The sequence below is a fragment of the Astyanax mexicanus genome, unplaced genomic scaffold, assembly GCF_023375975.1.
Source record: "Astyanax mexicanus isolate ESR-SI-001 unplaced genomic scaffold, AstMex3_surface scaffold_45, whole genome shotgun sequence".
Taxonomy (NCBI): Eukaryota; Metazoa; Chordata; class Actinopteri; order Characiformes; family Acestrorhamphidae; genus Astyanax; species Astyanax mexicanus.
This window is the reverse complement of record NW_026040055.1, coordinates 124,435-146,352: the sequence shown is the minus strand read 5'-3', so window position 1 is coordinate 146,352 and position 21,918 is coordinate 124,435. Positions and strand designations below refer to the sequence as shown.

The 21,918-nt window shown below is 33.6% G+C and overlaps 1 protein-coding gene across 1 annotated transcript in view; it reads right to left on the bottom strand.

Annotated features, from left to right (window-relative positions):
• Window positions 1-18,601: 18,601 nt before the first annotated feature.
• LOC107197426 (DNA topoisomerase 2-beta-like) overlaps window positions 18,602-21,918 on the bottom strand; it is a 69,359-nt gene continuing 66,042 nt past the window's right edge. Inside the window, exons 30-32 of the mRNA XM_049473752.1 lie at window positions 21,651-21,783; window positions 19,516-19,597; window positions 18,602-19,418 (exon numbers count right to left, since the gene is read on the bottom strand). Coding sequence (XP_049329709.1) covers window positions 18,713-19,418; window positions 19,516-19,597; window positions 21,651-21,783 — 921 coding nt within the window. The 3' untranslated portion in view covers window positions 18,602-18,712. The remainder of the gene's footprint in view (window positions 19,419-19,515; window positions 19,598-21,650; window positions 21,784-21,918) is intronic.

The following is a 21,918-nucleotide window of genomic DNA, read 5'->3' as shown; positions in this document are numbered from 1 at the left end:
TTGTTCTGATTTTGTGTCTCTCCACCTCTCTCTCTCTCTCTCTCTCTCTCTCCCTCCTTACTGTCCACCTGTCTCACCCTGATGTGTGGCTGCCCACTACACTCTTCACTTACTCTCTCTCGTTCTGTCTTCTTTATGTCTTCCATTCGTCCTTTCTTTCTTTATTCTACCCCAATACCTCCTCCCTTTCATCCCATGGTTTTGCGAGTAGGACGCTTGCAGACTGTCCCCAGCTTTTGGATGTGGACGATATGGTGAGGATGCGGGAGCCTGACTGGAAGTGCGTGTATACGTACCTCCAAGAGTTCTACAGAGGCCTGGTGCAGAAGGGTTTGGTCAAAACCAAGAACTCCCCCTAAGGTCCAAACTAACGCTGAACGGTGAGAGTGGCAATAAGGCCTATCAGGAAAGACCAGACCAGTGATCATGGCTGGGTGGGGTTGGTTGGCGGGTTGGGTGGGATGGAGGTTTTTGGTTTGTTGGGTTGTTCAGGGTAAGACGGTGGTTAGAGAAAGGGGCACACAACAGTTTTAAAGTAACAGTTTGCAGTTTTGTTCTGCAAATATAGGTTGGTTAGCCAAGAAGTCTTTGTCATCTTTGCTCCTTTAGTTTTTCGATTGTAAATTTTAAAGTTTAATTTACCAGAATGCAAGGCAGGTTTTGTGGTGCAGTTTGCATAATTCTGATTGGTGGGGTATTAGCATCCATCACATGTTAGCTACATTATCATGGTAATGCTAATCATAAACCGAGTCTATCTTGGCTGATGGACTGTATTTGGGCAAGAGACAAGTTTAATTCTTTGCTGAACGTTTATCTTTTTCAGGAGGTGGTTGGTGTACTGTTTTGCTAAATCAATATGTGAGAGTGTAAAATGTCTGGATAAGTTCCAAAAAAAAAAAGTTGGCAAAAAATATCTTTTGATTGCTTTCTTAGAGTCACTAAAGTCCAAATGTATCCAGAGTCGAAACAGGCATTACACTGTTTAACAAAGGGCATGAAAAGATAGAAACTATCAACTTAAAAGGCAATGCCTTTCCTAAGCCGATGCTGTATACGGGTAAAGCCTGTATGAAGTCAGGTGATTTTCTTTATCACAGCTTTGTTTGTCAGTTTTGGCGGATCAGCATAACGTCATATCAAGAGCCTGGCTACGTTCACCATCACTCAGTGTTTGCAGGAGTGTACAGCGCTTTGGGATCCGACGCCCAAACATGGTCTTGGTTTGGGCCTCATGACATGAAGAAAGAGCACTGCAGGATCAAAGATTCCTGTCGTCCTTTATAGTCACTGCCTTAGCTACCGTTTCAGCATATGTGATGGAAACGGAACAGCACAAAACAAAGCCAGAACTCCTCCTGCGGGTGCCAGATGTACATGCCTTCAGAAAAGCTAAATGCCACCAGTGATTATTGTGGTCTTGGTGAGGGCCTTGTTTTGAATTTGCACAGTAGCCAGTTTGTGTTCTTGGCAAGCCAGTCTAAAGATAATTAATTTAGCATTGTAGGAGTTCTGTCTATTAAGATAGTTCTATAGCAAACTATTCACAGTGTTAATAAATCACTCCACACTGCTTGTCTAAAGCCTTGCTGTTCTTCCGTGTTTAATGGGTTGATCATTATACAGAATACTAACTTGATACCATAGCAGAGGCAGTAGGGCTGATCAGAGCTGATATGATAATTTTGTCACCAATACTGATTCTAAATTTTTGCTTCTTTGGTTAATGTGTCATTCCAGAAATCTGTGCATTTTCCCTCACATCTTAAAATATGCATTCAGAATTTTAGCAAATATTGAAACTCTTGATTTTATCTGACTCCACCCTCAGCTCAAATAAAAAAAAAGTGAAGGGTAGTTTGGGTGGGGCAATGGGTGATGTATGGGTTTAGAGTCAGAGCAGGAGGGAGAGTTGATTGGCAGAACTGCAGCAGTGTGTCTCTGATAGTGGTGAGATGCAGATGGTTGGACATCAGCAGGGGGAGGTGTTGTTAAACCTGAGAGGGCGCTGCAACTATCCTGACAGGCGGAAACTATCACAATAAAAGCGTTTGTTAAAGATTAAGAAAGATTTATAAACATTTTAAGCAGGACAGGTATGTTTCATTACGTCACAGGAACACATTTCAGCTATTAATGGAAAAAATAATGTTTGGTGTTTATTGCCTCTTTAATACAAATGTGGCTAAAGTAGAGCAGCAAGAATGTTTTAAAGATGATTTAGTTCTTTTTCATATAGACACAGTTTTAATTTCAGTTACTGTGATGTTTTATACGTCAGCATGGACAGCTTAATCTTTACCTCAGCTAAATATGGAGACATGATTAATTTCATTTGATAAAGTGTTTTGATGTCAGATGTTTCTTAAATGGATAGTGCTATGTAAACATATCCTGGACATGTTTAAATAGATTGATATTTTTATGACAATAGCAAAATAAATAATTGAAAACCTTTAGAAAATATTATTATAATACAATAATTATTCACCTTTACCAAGCAACACTGCAGACATGGCAAAATCCCTGTCCCTACATCAAAGAAAACTATAAAATGTAGAAAAACGTATTTAAAGTGAAGGTTAACAACCCTCTGCATCTGTGGTAATGTGTTTATTCAGAGTAAATCTTGAAAAATATTTTGTTAGAAAAAGGCACGTTATATTGATATAGGATATAGGATTGAATTAGGATATTATCTAGGATCAATTGGTACTTTTGGCAGTGTGGGCAGTGTGCCAACTACTGCTGGAAAATGAAATCCGCATCTCCATAAAAGTTGCCAGCAGAGGGAAGAAGCATGAAGTGCTGTAAGATTTTGTGGGAAAACAAAACTGCACTGACTTTAGACTTGATAATAAAACACAGTGGATCAACACCAGCAGACATGACTCTCCAAACCATCACTGATCATCAGTAAATTTTACATTTCATTTAAAGGAAATCAAGGGATCAGAGTCTGGAGGAAGAGTGGAGAGACACACAGTCCAAACTGCTCGAGGTCGAGTGTGAAGTTTCCACCAATCAGTGATGGTTTGGAGAGACATGTCATCTGCTGGTGTTGATCCACTGTGTTTTATTATCAAGTCTAAAGTCAGTGCAGTTTTGTTTTCCCACAAAATCTTACAGCACTTCATGCTTCTTTCCTCTGCTGACAACTTTTATGGAGATGCAGATTTCATTTTCCAGCAGGACTGCCAAAAGTACCAATTGTTCTTATACAATATTCAAATTTTCTGAGATACTGATTTTTGGGTTTTCATTGGCTGTAAGCCATAATCATCAACAATAAAAGAAATATACCCTTAAAATATACCAATGTTTCTAATACATCTATATAATATATAATAATTATATATATATATATATACATATAATAATATATAAGTTTAGCAGTTTTTAACTAAATTAGTGAAATGAAGTGGCTTTTTAATGATATTCTATTTTTTAAGATGCACTTAAAATATTTCTTTGTAATTTTAATCCAGATAGATGTAGTCCCAGTATCAGTTTCAACTATCAAATGAGCATTACCAGCAAATAACCTAATATCATTTATTTCTCCTTTTGTCAGAAATCATTAAGTTATTCAAATGCTTTTTTAAATAAATAGATTGAAGTCTAAATTAAGCTCATTTTTGTGTTAGGGCTTTACTAATTTAGATGTAAAAATTAACAGATATCTTTCAAAAAGTAGAAATGTTGATATATATATATCAAATCTAAAACCCAGTTTCTGTATCTGCATACCCATCATATGCTGTTCATCATGGTGATTTAGGTTTTGTTTGTTTTTCTTGCAGTTTTTTCTTTGAACCTCAATTATAACAGTGTTTCTCTGCCACCTAGTGGTTTTCAGTGCAAATTTTACTGTATATTTGTAAAAGTTCTGACACTGTCATAGGCTACAGGCTATTTTTTAACTATCTGATCATTTTTTCTCCTCCTCTTTCTCTTTCAGGGCCTTTGCTAACTGTATGCCCCTGTTGGAGGTGGAGGACATGATGATTATGGGCAAGAAGCCAGACTCCAAGTGTGTCTTCACCTACGTGCAGTCGCTGGTCAATCACCTGCGTCGATACGAGATGACCTGTCGAGCCCACTCAGACCACTGACCGCTTTTCTGACTCTGGCACTCCTCTCAGGCACGGCGCGGACATCCGAAGGCCCGTTCCACACTCCACACTGTGCTGAAAGAAAGAACTGTTCCCTTACTGCTTTACCTTCAGGGCTTGTAGTCTTTCCCCGGGTTTCCACTTTATCTAGCCAGTGTGTACACCAGTGTCAGGGGACTCTAATAAGCCATATTTCTGTACTTTAGGACATACCCATGTCCTAATGTTTAAAATAAAAGAAGCTGATTCTATTAAGAAAAAAAGCAGTAAGTTTAATATTAAATCCCTAGAGTTCTATGCCTATTTTACTTCTCTCGTGCCAGTGGCATAAAAGTGAATTGAAGTGGACTGCCTAAAAAAACTTTAATGGTACTTTTTTGCATCTTAGCGGAAGTCAGATCTGCATGCTTCACGTGTTTACTTGAATTCATTTTTTTTTTATTGTTTTTAAGCTTATCTATAAGGAACGAGTGACTGACTTTGGTATGCGCACTGGTATACAAATATAATTTTCACTGCTTCTTCATTTGACAGTTCAAACTCTTTTAACTGCAGCTGAACATTTAACCACATATCTCTGTTTTATTCACTGTCAACTGTTAATTGGTACTCAGTTGTAATGTATATTATTGGCTTTCAAAAAGAATGTACAGAGGAAAGACATTGGCATAGAATTACATGACCATTCATGCACAAGTCACAATAGACAGTATAGCTTATGTATTCCCCTAATTTATGGATCATTTTAAGTTTTTTTTATATATATATATATATATATATATATATATATATATATATTCAGTATTTAACAACACTTTGAAGCTATTGCTATCTTTTGTTGCTGACAAATGGGTCCTCCGTCAGATAAGTTGTCACCCTGTTTATAGGGTGTTTGTAATTCTTTAGCATTTATTTAAATTTTAGACTTAGAGCCTACTGACAGAACAGTCCAGTATTTTGAGCTGCAATTATGTACAAGATTTTAAAGGATTATATTTATATATTTAGGACTTGATCTAGTTTGTGACTAATTTTGGTTTTGGATTAGGAATTGGTTTATTTAAAGAAATAAGAAGATGAAGTTTGGGGCAGATCTCAAAGCTATAATATATATGGTAAGTAATGGTTTGTTTAATAGGAATAGCTTTTAATGGCATCATTTTAAACAAATGAACTGCCTTGCAGAAGAAAACTAACTTTATTTAATTCAATTATTTTTATCTATTTAAATGTAATAGCACCTACTAGTGTTTAATTTTCGGAAATGTCATTAGCACAGGTAATGACAGGTAATACTTTCGAAGAGTATTCTGCTAAATAACCAATGTAAAATCACAAGCAGTGTTTCACATTTTTCTAGATTTCTATTAAACAAAGGTCGCATTTGTGATTGAACATGTCCTTGTGTTTGCTGGTTCATTTTACGTTCTATACATCTTTATCATTTTCATTTTATTTACTATGTAGTTTATTTATTGCCTTTTTTTTGTTTGTTTAACTGTAGCCAATAGTGGAAGTTAGGCCTCTCCCATAACTAGCATTCGCACCACCTCACAACAATGCTAGTTTGTGCATTTGTGCCATGCTGTTGTGGAAAGGTGAAAAAGAAGCCTACTGTTTTTCATTCCAAATGAAAAGAAACAGCAGTGGATGGTTCTTTGACTAATGTAGAAATTCTAACTTGTAGGCCTATTGACCTGTTCAAAACCATATCACTGCTCTACAGTCACTGCATTGTGAAATAACTTTCTTTTTAAGAATAAAACACTCACTAAAAAGCTCATTAAGGCAGTGAAGATACAATTCTAGTCCATATTGTATTTAGTGCAAAACTGAATTTGTACAGAAAGAAAATCGACTGGCTTTTAGGGGCCATCATGTTTTATATGTTTGCACAGAAGAATATTGTTCACTCAGCATTTCTGTACACTGCACGAAAATAGGAATTGACTATTAAACCCCTATAAGAAAACAATGTCCTTGTTTGTTTCTTTGTTTCAGTAAGTATGTGTGAGTGTGAGAAACCTAATAATAACCTAATAATAATTTATTTATCTGACAAGATCTGTGGAGACACATGTAAGCTCAACACACATAAATAAAAATAAATAAATATATGGGTGGCTGACATATGTGTCTAAAAAATGTTTAAAAAAAAATCAAGTCATGGAAATCACTGGTTTATATTATATTATAGCTCTTATATTTCCAACTATTTATATATGCTTTTGTAGATTTTTTTTTCTTGAAATGTACATATATACTATGTTACGGTCTTATTGACTAAAATTATCATATGGTAAAATATGAATGTTAATGTGTATTAAATTAAAAATGGGTATAATGTGAAAATGTAAGTCAACTTATCCTTAGTCTTTATAGTTACTATATAAAATTATAACATTGTTCACATGCAAATATGTTACCTTTTGCATTATTTTTAATTATCTACACACATAGGAAGACATTTAATTGAATTCTTCCAGTATACTTCTAATTAGTTTGGGAATAACTTTTTACAAATGTGCCAAATTCTCTCAGTTACAGCAAAATCACAAAAATTGTTGAACAAGTAATTTCTGCTCAACCAGTGGCGATATGTAAAAAAATAGGTGATTAAATATATACTGTTGTGTGTACATGTCACTGATTAAATATGCGCTACACCGCGCTGAACTTAGTTCAGAATCAGCTTCTTATCACTGGTAACGCCGCGGCTTTCCTCTCACTCATTCCCGCAGCTTCACAGCGCTGCTTTAAACAGTGCACAGACTTCAATAGCGGAGCAAAGCGTGCGGCCAAACCAGACGAGTCATTGGATAAATGCTGGGCTTTGTCCCGCCCATCGGACGCTCAGCGTCTCTGGGGGTCTATGGAGCAGTGGGCTGGCCTCGCCCGGCCCGGACGCTCAGCTTCTGCATGATGATTGGATGATCTGTCTGAGGCGGAGAGTCCCTTTTTGATTGACAGCGAAATGAGCGAATCAGCGATCTTTTAGTGTAAAAAGTATTTTAATTCTGTTCTGAGTTCGGAGACTTTCCTAATCCTTATAGCGGCATTTTCTTTATTAAAAACGACTAGCGACAAATCCAGCTTCTATTTCTGGTGCTTTTCTGTAGCTGCTTGTGTTTGGAGACTGACTGTTACTCTGTTACTCTTTCTGACTTCTGTCACTCTTTCTGACTTCTATCACTCTTTCTGACTTCTATCACTCTTTTCTATTGCAGTTTCTGTCCAGCGGGTGCTGCTGAGCCCCTCCACCCTCACACAGCTCTCACAGACGGACACTCTTCACACTAGCCTCGCTCCAGTGCAAGCTGAGCATAATATCAGACAGTTTTAATGTTGTGGACGGATTTTGGTGAAGCCATTTGATAGTCTTCCTTACGAAGAAGAACTTAGAGTTAAACAGCAGCAGGGCATTTTCAGCTGCTCTGGTTTGATAAAGTGAGCTGGCTGACTGGAAGTGCTGTAACAAATAAAATGTACTGATGGCCATTCCTCTTGATGAAACTATCTCAGGACATAAATGAACAGGGGCCAGTAGTAAGTATTGTGTTATCATTAAGAATAATTATAATAATTAAAAATAATAAAGGGATTATTCAAGGAAATTAAAACTGTCCAAAAACTAAATTTACCTGCATTTGTTCCTTTACCATATTTAAAGGTTTATGGAGTGAATTTTGTGCCAAAAGTTTTACGTAAAAAAATAAAATCCACAATCAAAATTTTAAGAATCAAAAGTAAAACATGTATGTTGCAAATTCAAAAGAGAAAAAATATATATCAAATATATATATATTTAAATATACTTGGTTATTTATTATTCTTTGCACTTATTTGAAAATTATTTTAGTTTGGATTTTGCCAGTCTTTGCTTTCATTTTTGGATTTTTTTGGATTTTCTGTGGATTTTGCTGCTAAAGACTTTTGCTTCTGGAATCTCTCCTTTGCTTCTGCTTCATTTTTTTGGTTCTGATTTTTGGCACACTTTTCACGGGTGGGCGGGGCTTAGAAGAAGGCGTTCCCCTTTAATCTCTATTGGTCACCTACCCTGAACCCTCGTCTGAGACAGACCACGCCCACCCCGCCAGCTTCAAGCGCTCTTCCAAACATGGCGGAGCGAACGGGGTTCAGCTCACAGCAGCACCAGCAGGTACTTTTCCAATTAAATTTCATACAGACGTTATGTTTAATGTTATATTTCTTTTTTAAGTAAGTGTTTAACTCTATTAAGATGCTCATGTTAGCGGGGTGTGCTAAATATCCATGCTTAAATTATACTAGTTAGTTAGTGAACACTAACCTACCTAGTCAGTGAGTTAGCTAGTTTACCTAGGTCATCTGGTCAGTGAGTTAGTGGGTTAGCTAAGCTAGTTAGGTTACCTAGTCAGTGAGTTAGCTAGTTTACCTAGGTCATCTGGTCAGTGAGTTAGCTAGTTTACCTAGGTCATCTGGTCAGTGAGTTAGCTAAGCTAGTTAGGTTACCCAGTCAGTGAGTTAGCTAGTTAACCTTAACCAGCACTTACTTGGCTTTACCCTGGGGCATAATAACTAGCTTAGCTAACCCACTAACTCACTGACCAGATGACCTAGGTAAACTAGCTAACTCACTGACTAGGTAACCTAACTAGCTTAGCTAACTCGCTGACCAGATAACCTAGGTTAACTAGCTAACTCACTGACTAGGTAACCTAACTAGCTTAGCTAACCCACTAACTCACTGACCAGATGACCTAGGTAAACTAGCTGACTCACTGACTAGGTAGGTTAGTGTTCACTAACTAACTAGTATAATTTAAGCATGGATATTTAGCACACCCCGCTAACATGAGCATCTTAATAGAGTTAAACACTTACTTAAAAAAGTATAAAATATAACATTAAACATAACGTCTGTATGAAATTTAATTGGAAAAGTACCTGCTGGTGCTGCTGTGAGCTGAACCCCGTTCGCTCCGCCATGTTTGGAAGAGCGCTTGAAGCTGGCGGGGTGGGCGTGGTCTGTCTCAGACGAGGGTTCAGGGTAGGTGACCAATAGAGATTAAAGGGGAACGCCTTCTTCTAAGCCCCGCCCACCCGTGAAAAGTGTGCCAAAAATCAGAACCAAAAAAATGAAGCAGAAGCAAAGGAGAGATTCCAGAAGCAAAAGTCTTTAGCAGCAAAATCCACAAAAAATCCAAAATAATCCAAAAATGAAAGCAAAGACTGGCAAAATCCAAACTAAAATAATTTTCAAATAAGTGCAAAGAATAATAAAATAACCAAGTATATTTAAATATATATATTTGATATATATTTTTCTCTTTTGAATTTGCAACATACATGTTTTACTTTTGATTCTTAAAATTTTGATTGTGGATTTTATTTTTTTACGTAAAACTTTTGGCACAAAATTCACTCCATAAAGGTTTTGCGTAATGTTTTTTTACTGATCATTTTATGTTTATTTATGTCATAGCGTCTTTTTTTATGTAATTGTTCAATGTAAAGAATGGGTACCTTTTTGTTGTGTAGTGAAAACTTGAAAATAATGCCTTTTGTTTACAAAAAAAAAAAAAAAAATCTCAGGGAGAGTAGAATTTACGTATACGTTGATAGTTGATTAGTTAGTTGATTGGTTGATTAGTTAGTTGATTGGTTGATTAGTTAGTTGATTAGTTAGTTGATAGTTGATTAGTTAGTTGAATACTTAGTTGATAGTTGATTAGTTAGTTGATTTGTTGATTAGTTAGTTGAATAGTTAGTTGTTAGTTGATTAGTTAGTTGATTGGTTGATTAGTTAGTTGATTAGTTAGTTGAATAGTTAGTTGAATAGTTGATTAGTTAGTTGAATAGTTAGTTGAATAGTTAGTTGATAGTTGATTAGTTAGTTGAATAGTTAGTTGAATAGTTAGTTGAATAGTTAGTTGATAGTTGATTAGTTAGTTGAATAGTTAGTTGAATAGTTAGTTGATAGTTGATTAGTTAGTTGAATAGTTAGTTGATAGTTGATTAGTTAGTTGATTTGTTGATTAGTTAGTTGAATAGTTAGTTGAATAGTTAGTTGATAGTTGATTAGTTAGTTGAATAGTTAGTTGAATAGTTAGTTGATAGTTGATTAGTTAGTTGATTGGTTGATTAGTTAGTTGAATAGTTAGTTGATAGTTGATTAGTTAGTTGAATAGTTAGTTGAATAGTTAGTTGATAGTTGATTAGTTAGTTGATTGGTTGATTAGTTAGTTGATTAGTTAGTTGAATAGTTAGTTGAATAGTTGATTAGTTAGTTGAATAGTTAGTTGAATAGTTAGTTGATAGTTGATTAGTTAGTTGAATAGTTAGTTGAATAGTTAGTTGAATAGTTAGTTGATAGTTGATTAGTTAGTTGAATAGTTAGTTGATAGTTGATTAGTTAGTTGAATAGTTAGTTGAATAGTTAGTTGATAGTTGATTAGTTAGTTGAATAGTTAGTTGATAGTTGATTAGTTAGTTGAATAGTTAGTTGATAGTTGATTAGTTAGTTGAATAGTTAGTTGAATAGTTAGTTGATAGTTGATTAGTTAGTTGATTAGTTAGTTGATAGTTGATTAGTTAGTTGAATAGTTAGTTGAATAGTTAGTTGATAGTTGATTAGTTAGTTGATTGGTTGATTAGTTAGTTGATTAGTTAGTTGAATAGTTAGTTGAATAGTTGATTAGTTAGTTGAATAGTTAGTTGAATAGTTAGTTGATAGTTGATTAGTTAGTTGAATAGTTAGTTGAATAGTTAGTTGAATAGTTAGTTGATAGTTGATTAGTTAGTTGAATAGTTAGTTGATAGTTGATTAGTTAGTTGAATAGTTAGTTGAATAGTTAGTTGATAGTTGATTAGTTAGTTGAATAGTTAGTTGATAGTTGATTAGTTAGTTGATTTGTTGATTAGTTAGTTGAATAGTTAGTTGAATAGTTAGTTGATAGTTGATTAGTTAGTTGAATAGTTAGTTGATAGTTGATTAGTTAGTTGAATAGTTAGTTGATTAGTTAGTTGATTAGTTAGTTGAATAGTTAGTTGATTAGTTAGTTGATTAGTTAGTTGAATAGTTAGTTGATAGTTGATTAGTTAGTTGAATAGTTAGTTGATAGTTGATTAGTTAGTTGAATAGTTAGTTGAATAGTTAGTTGATAGTTGATTAGTTAGTTGAATAGTTAGTTGATAGTTGATTAGTTAGTTGATTTGTTGATTAGTTAGTTGAATAGTTAGTTGAATAGTTAGTTGATAGTTGATTAGTTAGTTGAATAGTTAGTTGATAGTTGATTAGTTAGTTGAATAGTTAGTTGATTAGTTAGTTGACTGGTTGATTAGTTAGTTGATTAGTTAGTTGAATAGTTAGTTGATAGTTGATTAGTTAGTTGATTAGTTAGTTGAATAGTTAGTTGATAGTTGATTAGTTAGTTGAATAGTTAGTTGATAGTTGATTAGTTAGTTGAATAGTTAGTTGAATAGTTAGTTGATAGTTGATTAGTTAGTTGAATACTTAGTTGATAGTTGATTAGTTAGTTGATTAGTTAGTTGATAGTTGATTAGTTAGTTGAATACTTAGTTGATAGTTGATTAGTTAGTTGATTTGTTGATTAGTTAGTTGAATAGTTAGTTGTTAGTTGATTAGTTAGTTGACTGGTTGATTAGTTAGTTGATTAGTTAGTTGAATAGTTAGTTGTTAGTTGATTAGTTAGTTGATTAGTTAGTTGAATAGTTAGTTGAATAGTTGATTAGTTAGTTGAATAGTTAGTTGAATAGTTAGTTGATAGTTGAATAGTTAGTTGAATAGTTAGTTGAATAGTTAGTTGAATAGTTAGTTGATAGTTGATTAGTTAGTTGAATAGTTAGTTGAATAGTTAGTTGATAGTTGATTAGTTAGTTGAATAGTTAGTTGATAGTTGATTAGTTAGTTGAATAGTTAGTTGAATAGTTAGTTGATAGTTGATTAGTTAGTTGAATAGTTAGTTGATAGTTGATTAGTTAGTTGATTTGTTGATTAGTTAGTTGAATAGTTAGTTGATAGTTGATTAGTTAGTTGATTTGTTGATTAGTTAGTTGAATAGTTAGTTGATAGTTGATTAGTTAGTTGAATAGTTAGTTGATAGTTGATTAGTTAGTTGAATAGTTAGTTGAATAGTTAGTTGATAGTTGATTAGTTAGTTGAATAGTTAGTTGATAGTTGATTAGTTAGTTGATTTGTTGATTAGTTAGTTGAATAGTTAGTTGATAGTTGATTAGTTAGTTGAATAGTTAGTTGATAGTTGATTAGTTAGTTGAATAGTTAGTTGATAGTTGATTAGTTAGTTGAATAGTTAGTTGAATAGTTAGTTGATAGTTGATTAGTTAGTTGAATAGTTAGTTGATAGTTGATTAGTTAGTTGAATAGTTAGTTGAATAGTTAGTTGATAGTTGATTAGTTAGTTGAATAGTTAGTTGAATAGTTAGTTGAATAGTTAGTTGATAGTTGATTAGTTAGTTGATAGTTGATTAGTTAGTTGAATAGTTAGTTGATAGTTGATTAGTTAGTTGAATAGTTAGTTGATAGTTGATTAGTTAGTTGAATAGTTAGTTGAATAGTTAGTTGATAGTTGATTAGTTAGTTGAATAGTTAGTTGAATAGTTAGTTGAATAGTTAGTTGACTGGTTGATTAGTTAGTTGATTAGTTAGTTGAATAGTTAGTTGATAGTTGATTAGTTAGTTGAATAGTTAGTTGAATAGTTAGTTGATAGTTGATTAGTTAGTTGATTAGTTAGTTGAATAGTTAGTTGATAGTTGATTAGTTAGTTGAATAGTTAGTTGATAGTTGATTAGTTAGTTGAATAGTTAGTTGATTAGTTAGTTGACTGGTTGATTAGTTAGTTGATTAGTTAGTTGAATAGTTAGTTGATAGTTGATTAGTTAGTTGAATAGTTAGTTGATAGTTGATTAGTTAGTTGAATAGTTAGTTGAATAGTTAGTTGATAGTTGATTAGTTAGTTGAATAGTTAGTTGATTAGTTAGTTGACTGGTTGATTAGTTAGTTGATTAGTTAGTTGAATAGTTAGTTGATAAGTGATTAGTTAGTTGAATAGTTAGTTGATAGTTGATTAGTTAGTTGAATAGTTAGTTGAATAGTTGATTAGTTAGTTGATAGTTGATTAGTTAGTTGAATAGTTAGTTGATAGTTGATTAGTAAGTTGATTGGTTGATTAGTTAGTTGAATAGTTAGTTGAATAGTTAGTTGATAGTTGATTAGTTAGTTGAATAGTTAGTTGATAGTTGATTAGTTAGTTGACTGGTTGATTAGTTAGTTGATTAGTTAGTTGAATAGTTAGTTGATAGTTGATTAGTTAGTTGAATAGTTAGTTGTTAGTTGATTAGTTAGTTGACTGGTTGATTAGTTAGTTGATTAGTTAGTTGATAGTTGATTAGTAAGTTGATAGTTGATTAGTTAGTTGAATAGTTAGTTGATAGTTGATTAGTTAGTTGAATAGTTAGTTGATAGTTGATTAGTTAGTTGATAGTTGATTAGTAAGTTGATTGGTTGATTAGTTAGTTGAATAGTTAGTTGAATAGTTAGTTGATAGTTGATTAGTTAGTTGAATAGTTAGTTGATAGTTGATTAGTTAGTTGACTGGTTGATTAGTTAGTTGATTAGTTAGTTGAATAGTTAGTTGATAGTTGATTAGTTAGTTGACTGGTTGATTAGTTAGTTGATTAGTTAGTTGATAGTTGATTAGTAAGTTGATAGTTGATTAGTTAGTTGAATAGTTAGTTGATAGTTGATTAGTTAGTTGAATAGTTAGTTGATAGTTGATTAGTTAGTTGATAGTTGATTAGTAAGTTGATTGGTTGATTAGTTAGTTGAATAGTTAGTTGATAGTTGATTAGTTAGTTGACTGGTTGATTAGTTAGTTGATTAGTTAGTTGAATAGTTAGTTGATAGTTGATTAGTTAGTTGACTGGTTGATTAGTTAGTTGATTAGTTAGTTGATAGTTGATTAGTAAGTTGATAGTTGATTAGTTAGTTGAATAGTTAGTTGATAGTTGATTAGTTAGTTGAATAGTTAGTTGATAGTTGATTAGTTAGTTGACTGGTTGATTAGTTAGTTGATTAGTTAGTTGAATAGTTAGTTGATAGTTGATTAGTTAGTTGACTGGTTGATTAGTTAGTTGATTAGTTAGTTGAATAGTTAGTTGATAGTTGATTAGTTAGTTGAATAGTTAGTTGATAGTTGATTAGTTAGTTGACTGGTTGATTAGTTAGTTGATTAGTTAGTTGAATAGTTAGTTGATAGTTGATTAGTTAGTTGACTGGTTGATTAGTTAGTTGATTAGTTAGTTGATAGTTGATTAGTAAGTTGATAGTTGATTAGTTAGTTGAATAGTTAGTTGATAGTTGATTAGTTAGTTGAATAGTTAGTTGATAGTTGATTAGTTAGTTGATAGTTGATTAGTAAGTTGATTGGTTGATTAGTTAGTTGAATAGTTAGTTGATAGTTGATTAGTTAGTTGACTGGTTGATTAGTTAGTTGATTAGTTAGTTGAATAGTTAGTTGATAGTTGATTAGTTAGTTGATAGTTGATTAGTAAGTTGATTGGTTGATTAGTTAGTTGAATAGTTAGTTGAATAGTTAGTTGATAGTTGATTAGTTAGTTGAATAGTTAGTTGATAGTTGATTAGTTAGTTGACTGGTTGATTAGTTAGTTGATTAGTTAGTTGATTAGTTAGTTGACTGGTTGATTAGTTAGTTGAATAGTTAGTTGTTAGTTGATTAGTTAGTTGACTGGTTGATTAGTTAGTTGATTAGTTAGTTGATAGTTGATTAGTAAGTTGATTGGTTGATTAGTTAGTTGATTAGTTAGTTGAATAGTTAGTTGATAGTTGATTAGTTAGTTGAATAGTTAGTTGTTAGTTGATTAGTTAGTTGATAGTTGATTAGTAAGTTGATTAGTTAGTTGATTAGTTAGTTGAATAGTTAGTTGATAGTTGATTAGTTAGTTGAATAGTTAGTTGTTAGTTGATTAGTTAGTTGATAGTTGATTAGTAAGTTGATTAGTTAGTTGATTAGTTAGTTGAATAGTTAGTTGATAGTTGATTAGTTAGTTGAATAGTTAGTTGATAGTTGATTAGTTAGTTGAATAGTTAGTTGTTAGTTGATTAGTTAGTTGATAGTTGATTAGTAAGTTGATTGGTTGATTAGTTAGTTGATTAGTTAGTTGACTGGTTTATTAGTTAGTTGATTCGTTAGTTGAATAGTTAGTTGTTAGTTGATTAGTTAGTTGATAGTTGATTAGTAAGTTGATTGGTTGATTAGTTAGTTGATTAGTTAGTTGAATAGTTAGTTGATAGTTGATTAGTTAGTTGAATAGTTAGTTGTTAGTTGATTAGTTAGTTGATAGTTGATTAGTAAGTTGATTGGTTGATTAGTTAGTTGATTAGTTAGTTGACTGGTTTATTAGTTAGTTGATTCGTTAGTGGTTAGTTGATTAGTTAGTTGTTAGTTGATTCGTTAGTTTTTAGTTGAATAGTTAGTTGATAGTTGATTAGTTAGTTGAATAGTTAGTTGATTGGTTGATTAGTTAGTTGATTAGTTAGTTGTTAGTTGATTAGTTAGTTGAATAGTTAGTTGATAGTTGATTTGTTAGTTGTTAGTTGATTAGTTAGTTGATTAGTTAGTTGACTGGTTGATTAGTTAGTTGATTAGTTAGTTGAATAGTTAGTTGATAGTTGATTAGTTAGTTGACTGGTTGATTAGTTAGTTGATTAGTTAGTTGTTAGTTGATTAGTTAGTTGAATAGTTAGTTGATAGTTGATTTGTTAGTTGTTAGTTGATTAGTTAGTTGATTAGTTAGTTGACTGGTTGATTAGTTAGTTGATTAGTTAGTTGATTAGTTAGTTGATAGTTGATTAGTTAGTTGACTGGTTGATTAGTTAGTTGATTAGTTAGTTGTTAGTTGATTAGTTAGTTGATAGTTGATTAGTAAGTTGATTGGTTGATTAGTTAGTTGATTAGTTAGTTGATTAGTTAGTTGTTAGTTGATTAGTTAGTTGAATAGTTAGTTGATAGTTGATTTGTTAGTTGTTAGTTGATTAGTTAGTTGATTAGTTAGTTGACTGGTTGATTAGTTAGTTGATTAGTTAGTTGAATAGTTAGTTGATAGTTGATTAGTTAGTTGACTGGTTGATTAGTTAGTTGATTAGTTAGTTGTTAGTTGATTAGTTAGTTGATAGTTGATTAGTAAGTTGATTGGTTGATTAGTTAGTTGATTAGTTAGTTGACTGGTTGATTAGTTAGTTGATTCGTTAGTGGTTAGTTGATTAGTTAGTTGTTAGTTGATTCGTTAGTTTTTAGTTGAATAGTTAGTTGATAGTCGATTAGTTAGTTGAATAGTTCGCTCACTGGGGGTTCTGTATTCTGTATTTTCTATGTGTAATGTTTTGCCTGATTCTTTGTCCTGTAATCATGTTTCTGTAAAGCTGCTTTGTGCCAACACCTGTTGTAAAAAGCGCTATACAAATAAATTTGATTTGATTTGATTTGAATAGTTAGTTGATTGGTTGATTAGTTAGTTGATTAGTTAGTTGTTAGTTGATTAGTTAGTTGAATAGTTAGTTGATAGTTGATTTGTTAGTTGATTTGTTGATTAGTTAGTTGACTGGTTGATTAGTTAGTTGATTAGTTAGTTGACTGGTTGATTAGTTAGTTGATTAGTTAGTTGATAGTTGATTAGTTAGTTGATTAGTTAGTTGATAGTTGATTAGTTAGTTGATTGGTTGATTAGTTAGTTGATTAGTTAGTTGTTAGTTGATTAGTTAGTTGATAGTTGATTAGTAAGTTGATTGGTTGATTAGTTAGTTGATTAGTTAGTTGATTTGTTGATTAGTTAGTTGATTAGTTAGTTGATTTGTTGATTAGTTAGTTGATTAGTTAGTTGACTGGTTGATTAGTTAGTTGATTCGTTAGTGGTTAGTTGATTAGTTAGTTGTTAGTTGATTCGTTAGTTTTTAGTTGATTAGTTAGTTGATTGGTTGGTTGATTAGTTAGTTGATTGGTTGATTAGTTAGTTGATTGGTTGGTTGATTAGTTAGTTGATTGGTTGATTAGTTAGTTGATTAGTTAGTTAATTAGTTAGTTGAAAAGTTGATATGTTAGTTGATTGGTTGATTAGTAAGTTGATTGGTTGATTAGTTAGTTGATTAGTTAGTTGATTGGTTGATTAGTTAGTTGACTGGTTGATTAGTTAGTTGATTAGTTAGTTGAATAGTTAGTTGATTGGTTGGTTGATTAGTTAGTTGATTGGTTGATTAGTTAGTTGATTAGTTAGTTGATTGGTTGATTAGTTAGTTGACTGGTTGATTAGTTAGTTGATTAGTTAGTTGAATAGTTAGTTGATAGTTGATTAGTTAGTTGATTGGTTGATTAGTTAGTTGATTCGTTAGTTGTTAGTTGATTAGTTAGTTGTTAATTGATTAGTTAGTTGAATAGTTAGTTGATAGTTGATTAGTTAGTTGATTGGTTGATTAGTTAGTTGACTGGTTGATTAGTTAGTTGATTCGTTAGTTGTTAGTTGATTCGTTAGTTGTTAGTTGATTAGTTAGTTGAATAGTTAGTTGATAGTTGATTAGTTAGTTGACTGGTTGATTAGTTAGTTGACTGGTTGATTAGTTAGTTGATTCGTTAGTTGTTAGTTGATTAGTTAGTTGTTAGTTGATTTGTTAGTTGATTAGTTAGTTAATTAGTTAGTTGAAAAGTTGATATGTTAGTTGATTGATTAGTAAGTTGATTGGTTGATTAGTTAGTTGAATAGTTAGTTGATTGGTTAATTAGTTAGTTGATTAGTTAGTTGACTGGTTGATTAGTTAGTTGATTCGTTAGTTGTTAGTTGATTAGTTAGTTGATTAGTTAGTTGATAGTTGATTATTTGGGTCAGGTGTGCTGTAATAAACTAATGACTGTAAATAAATAATAAACCCTGTGGGAAAGCACTGCTCCTGAACTGAGAACCACTTTCTCTAATAATCTGCCTTTAAAAGCTCTAACACAGACTACACTGCTCAACATCACCAGACTGCTAAGAGTTTTCACCTGTTTAAATACTTTAATGATCCTCTGTGAAGAATGTGATCCGGACGGAGTTTGCTGGTGTTACATAGAATGCAGTGATATTTAGGAGGTAAATGTACACAGAATAGAACGTATGTGTAAACAACATGCTGCCGACTGCAAAATGACGAAACGCCTTCAGTGGTCTATTTGAACCCTTCTGACCCGCTAATAAAGGTAATATAAATGTTGAAATGGTGCTTATTTAACAAAATATATAAAAAATACCCATAAATGACCTTCAATCAATTCAGTATGAACTTTTAAGATAATCTCCTCAATAAAGCGGTTGGAGAATTTCAGAGGTCAAGGCTAAAGATGAGTGAGTGAGTGGATCTATCTATATATATAATAATAAATAGAGAAATAAAGAAATACACTGGTTTGCTGGAAAAGTATCAATAACTAAATAGGTTTATTATATGTTTAGTTTTGCTCAGTTATGAACACATTTGCTCAGTTTTAAACATATGTAAACCTTTGTGAACAGTACTGGATAAATCTTTTTTCTACAGATTTTTTAGATTCTGCTGCTGCTGCTGCTGCTTCTTTTTCTGCTGCTGCTTCTTTTTCTGCTGCTGCTTCTTTTTCTGCTGCTGCTTCTTTTTCTGCTCCTGCTGCTGCTTCTTTTTCTGCTCCTGCTTCTTTTTCTGCTCCTGCTGCTGCTTCTTTTTCTGCTCCTGCTGCTGCTTCTTTTTCTGCTCCTGCTTCTTTTTCTGCTCCTGCTCCTGCTTCTTTTTCTGCTCCTGCTGCTGCTTCTTTTTCTGCTGCTGCTTCTTTTTCTGCTCCTGCTGCTGCTTCTTTTTCTGCTCCTGCTGCTGCTTCTTTTTCTGCTCCTGCTGCTGCTTCTTTTTCTGCTCCTGCTTCTTTTTCTGCTCCTGCTGCTGCTTCTTTTTCTGCTCCTGCTTCTTTTTCTGCTCCTGCTGCTGCTTCTTTTTCTGCTCCTGCTTCTTTTTCTGCTCCTGCTTCTTTTTCTGCTCCTGCTGCTGCTTCTTTTTCTGCTCCTGCTGCTGCTTCTTTTTCTGCTCCTGCTTCTTTTTCTGCTCCTGCTGCTGCTTCTTTTTCTGCTCCTGCTTCTTTTTCTGCTCCTGCTGCTGCTTCTTTTTCTGCTCCTGCTTCTTTTTCTGCTCCTGCTCCTGCTTCTTTTTCTGCTCCTGCTGCTGCTTCTTTTTCTGCTCCTGCTTCTTTTTTTTATTCTGCCACTTCTTCTTCTTCCTATTAAACAGGATTAAACAGGATTATTATGATAATAATAAAGAGCAGGAGGATCAGAAGGAGGAGAAGAAGGAGGAGGATAAAGAAGTAGACTCACGCTGGAGGCTGAACAGCAGAATCTCCTCGGTTAGGAACAGCACTGAGCTCAACCTCTGCAGGAGCTTTTCTTTTCCTGTTACCTGATTCAAAAACATCAACTTTATAAACTCTCACAACCAAAGGTGTAGGAGGGGGGGGGGGGTTATATTGGGGGGAAACATTTACTAAAAAATGAATTTTAGTAACTTACAACACCATTTACAGAATTACAGTGAATCACAAATAAATAAAATATAATTTTATCTGTACTAGTGTTTGTTATTAGTTTAATCTAACCAGAGGTCTCTTTACAACCTAAACATAATATTCCACATTACATTTACTGTTTAACAACAAAACATACATGTGAAATTATGTATAAGGTTTCTTGCACCCTTTTAAAAGTGACAAAAACTGATCACCTGATATTTTAAATAATATAATATAAAATCAGATTTGTTTCTTATGATTATTATTTTGTATATTTACACATTTCATAGAGATTTTTGGCAGCAGTAAATATAGACCTTAGATAACCCAAACCCTCCCAGTCTGCAGAACAAGACATATCAAGACGTTGTTTTTATTGCAGGTTATTATTATTGTTGTGATTCATTGCTCTAATCTCTGACCGCACGTGTAAAGCCGGTGTTGTGCTGAATTCAGCACCCCCGCCAGGAAAAGCACCCTCTCTCGGGAGCGCACACTCACCTCTTCTTCTCCAGTTGTTTAGCTAACTTTAATAAGAAATGTGCTCCCGAGACGAGGTGCGTTTCATAGCGGGGGTGCAGATTTTGGTGCGCTTTCAAAGTAACTCCTGGTGCAAGCGGTCGTCATCTCACGCCTCGACTACTGCAATGCCCTGCTAACTGGCCTCCCGGCCTGCGTAGTAAAACCACTCCAGATGATTCAGAATGCAGCAGCACGTCTGGTCTTCAACCAGCCAAAACGGGCACATGTCACCCCGCTGCTCATTGAGCTCCACTGGCTACCGGTTGCTGCTCGCATCAAATTCAAAACTCTTACAATCACCTACAAGGTGATACAGAACAGGCTCCTTCCTACCTGCACTGATCACTCCTGAAGACTTACGCTACCTCCCGGCCGCTGCGCTCCTCCAATGAACGTCGCCTCGCTTTACCAAACAAACACTCACACAAAGCAATCCAGACTGTTCTCATACAGAGTTCCCCAATGGTGGAACTACCTTCCACTACCAGATCAGGAGAATCTCTCACTATCTTTAATAAACTCCTGAAGACAGAGCTCTTCAAAGAGCACTTACTCTCTTAACACCTCTAACACACTAACTACTTCTAACCTCATTTCCTTCTTCCCCTCCTTCACTCCTCTATCCTATTATTCCCCTTTGACCTCCTTTTATCCCTATCCAAAGTTGTTTTACCTTTAAACTTATTTTACATTGTACTTGACTATTGTAAGTCGCTTTGGACAAAAGCGTCTGCCAAATGTAATGTAATAAAATGTAATGTAATGTAATGTAAATGTAAAAGTTTATTTTAAAACAATTTCTGCTTTTTTTTTCGGTTCCTACGCCAATGCTCACATTCGTGACTCACTGATCCTACTGCTGAAATCAAACCTCAAGTATTTCATCTACAACTTCTTAAAGTATCTTCCCAGAGTACTGTTACAGCTATTTAAAAGTAAATAATGAGAGCAGAGTCTGGAGGAAGAGTGGAGAGACACACAGTCCAAACTGCTCGAGGTCTAGTGTGAAGTTTCCACCAATCAGTGATGGTTTGGAGAGTCATGTCTGCAGCTGTTGATCCACTGTGTTTTATTATCAAGTCTAAAGTCAGTGCAGTTTTGTTTTCCCACAAAATCTTACACTTCATGCTTCCCTCTGCTACTGACAACTTTTATAGAGATGCAGCTTTCATTTTCCAGCAGGACTTGGCACACTGCCAAAAGTACCAATTTGTCTTATATAATATTCAAATTTTCTGAGACACTGAATTTCGGGTTTTCATTGGCTGTGGGCCAAAATCATCACTCTGTTTATTACATCTATATAATATATGAGTTTCACATTTTGACCTGAATTACTGAAATAAAGTAACTTTTTAAAGATATTGTAATGTTTTAGATGGCCCTGTATAGATTTATTAAATGTGTCGCTGCGTGGATTACCTTTCCACTTTCTACACCTTTTTTTTGCTTTCTTGGTAAGAGGAGCATCCGGTCCCGTCTCCACAGCTTCTCCTGCTTCCTCTTCCTCAACTTCCATCATCATCATCACCTCCACACTTCCCTCACTCTCAGCCTAAAGAGATAAAACTGTAGTTTGATAAACTGTAATTCACAATTACAGGAATAAAACAGAATAAATTAGCACTGTATGTGGAAACAATTAAAATCATCTTAATAAAATCATTCAGCTCCACAAAAGCAGCAGCTG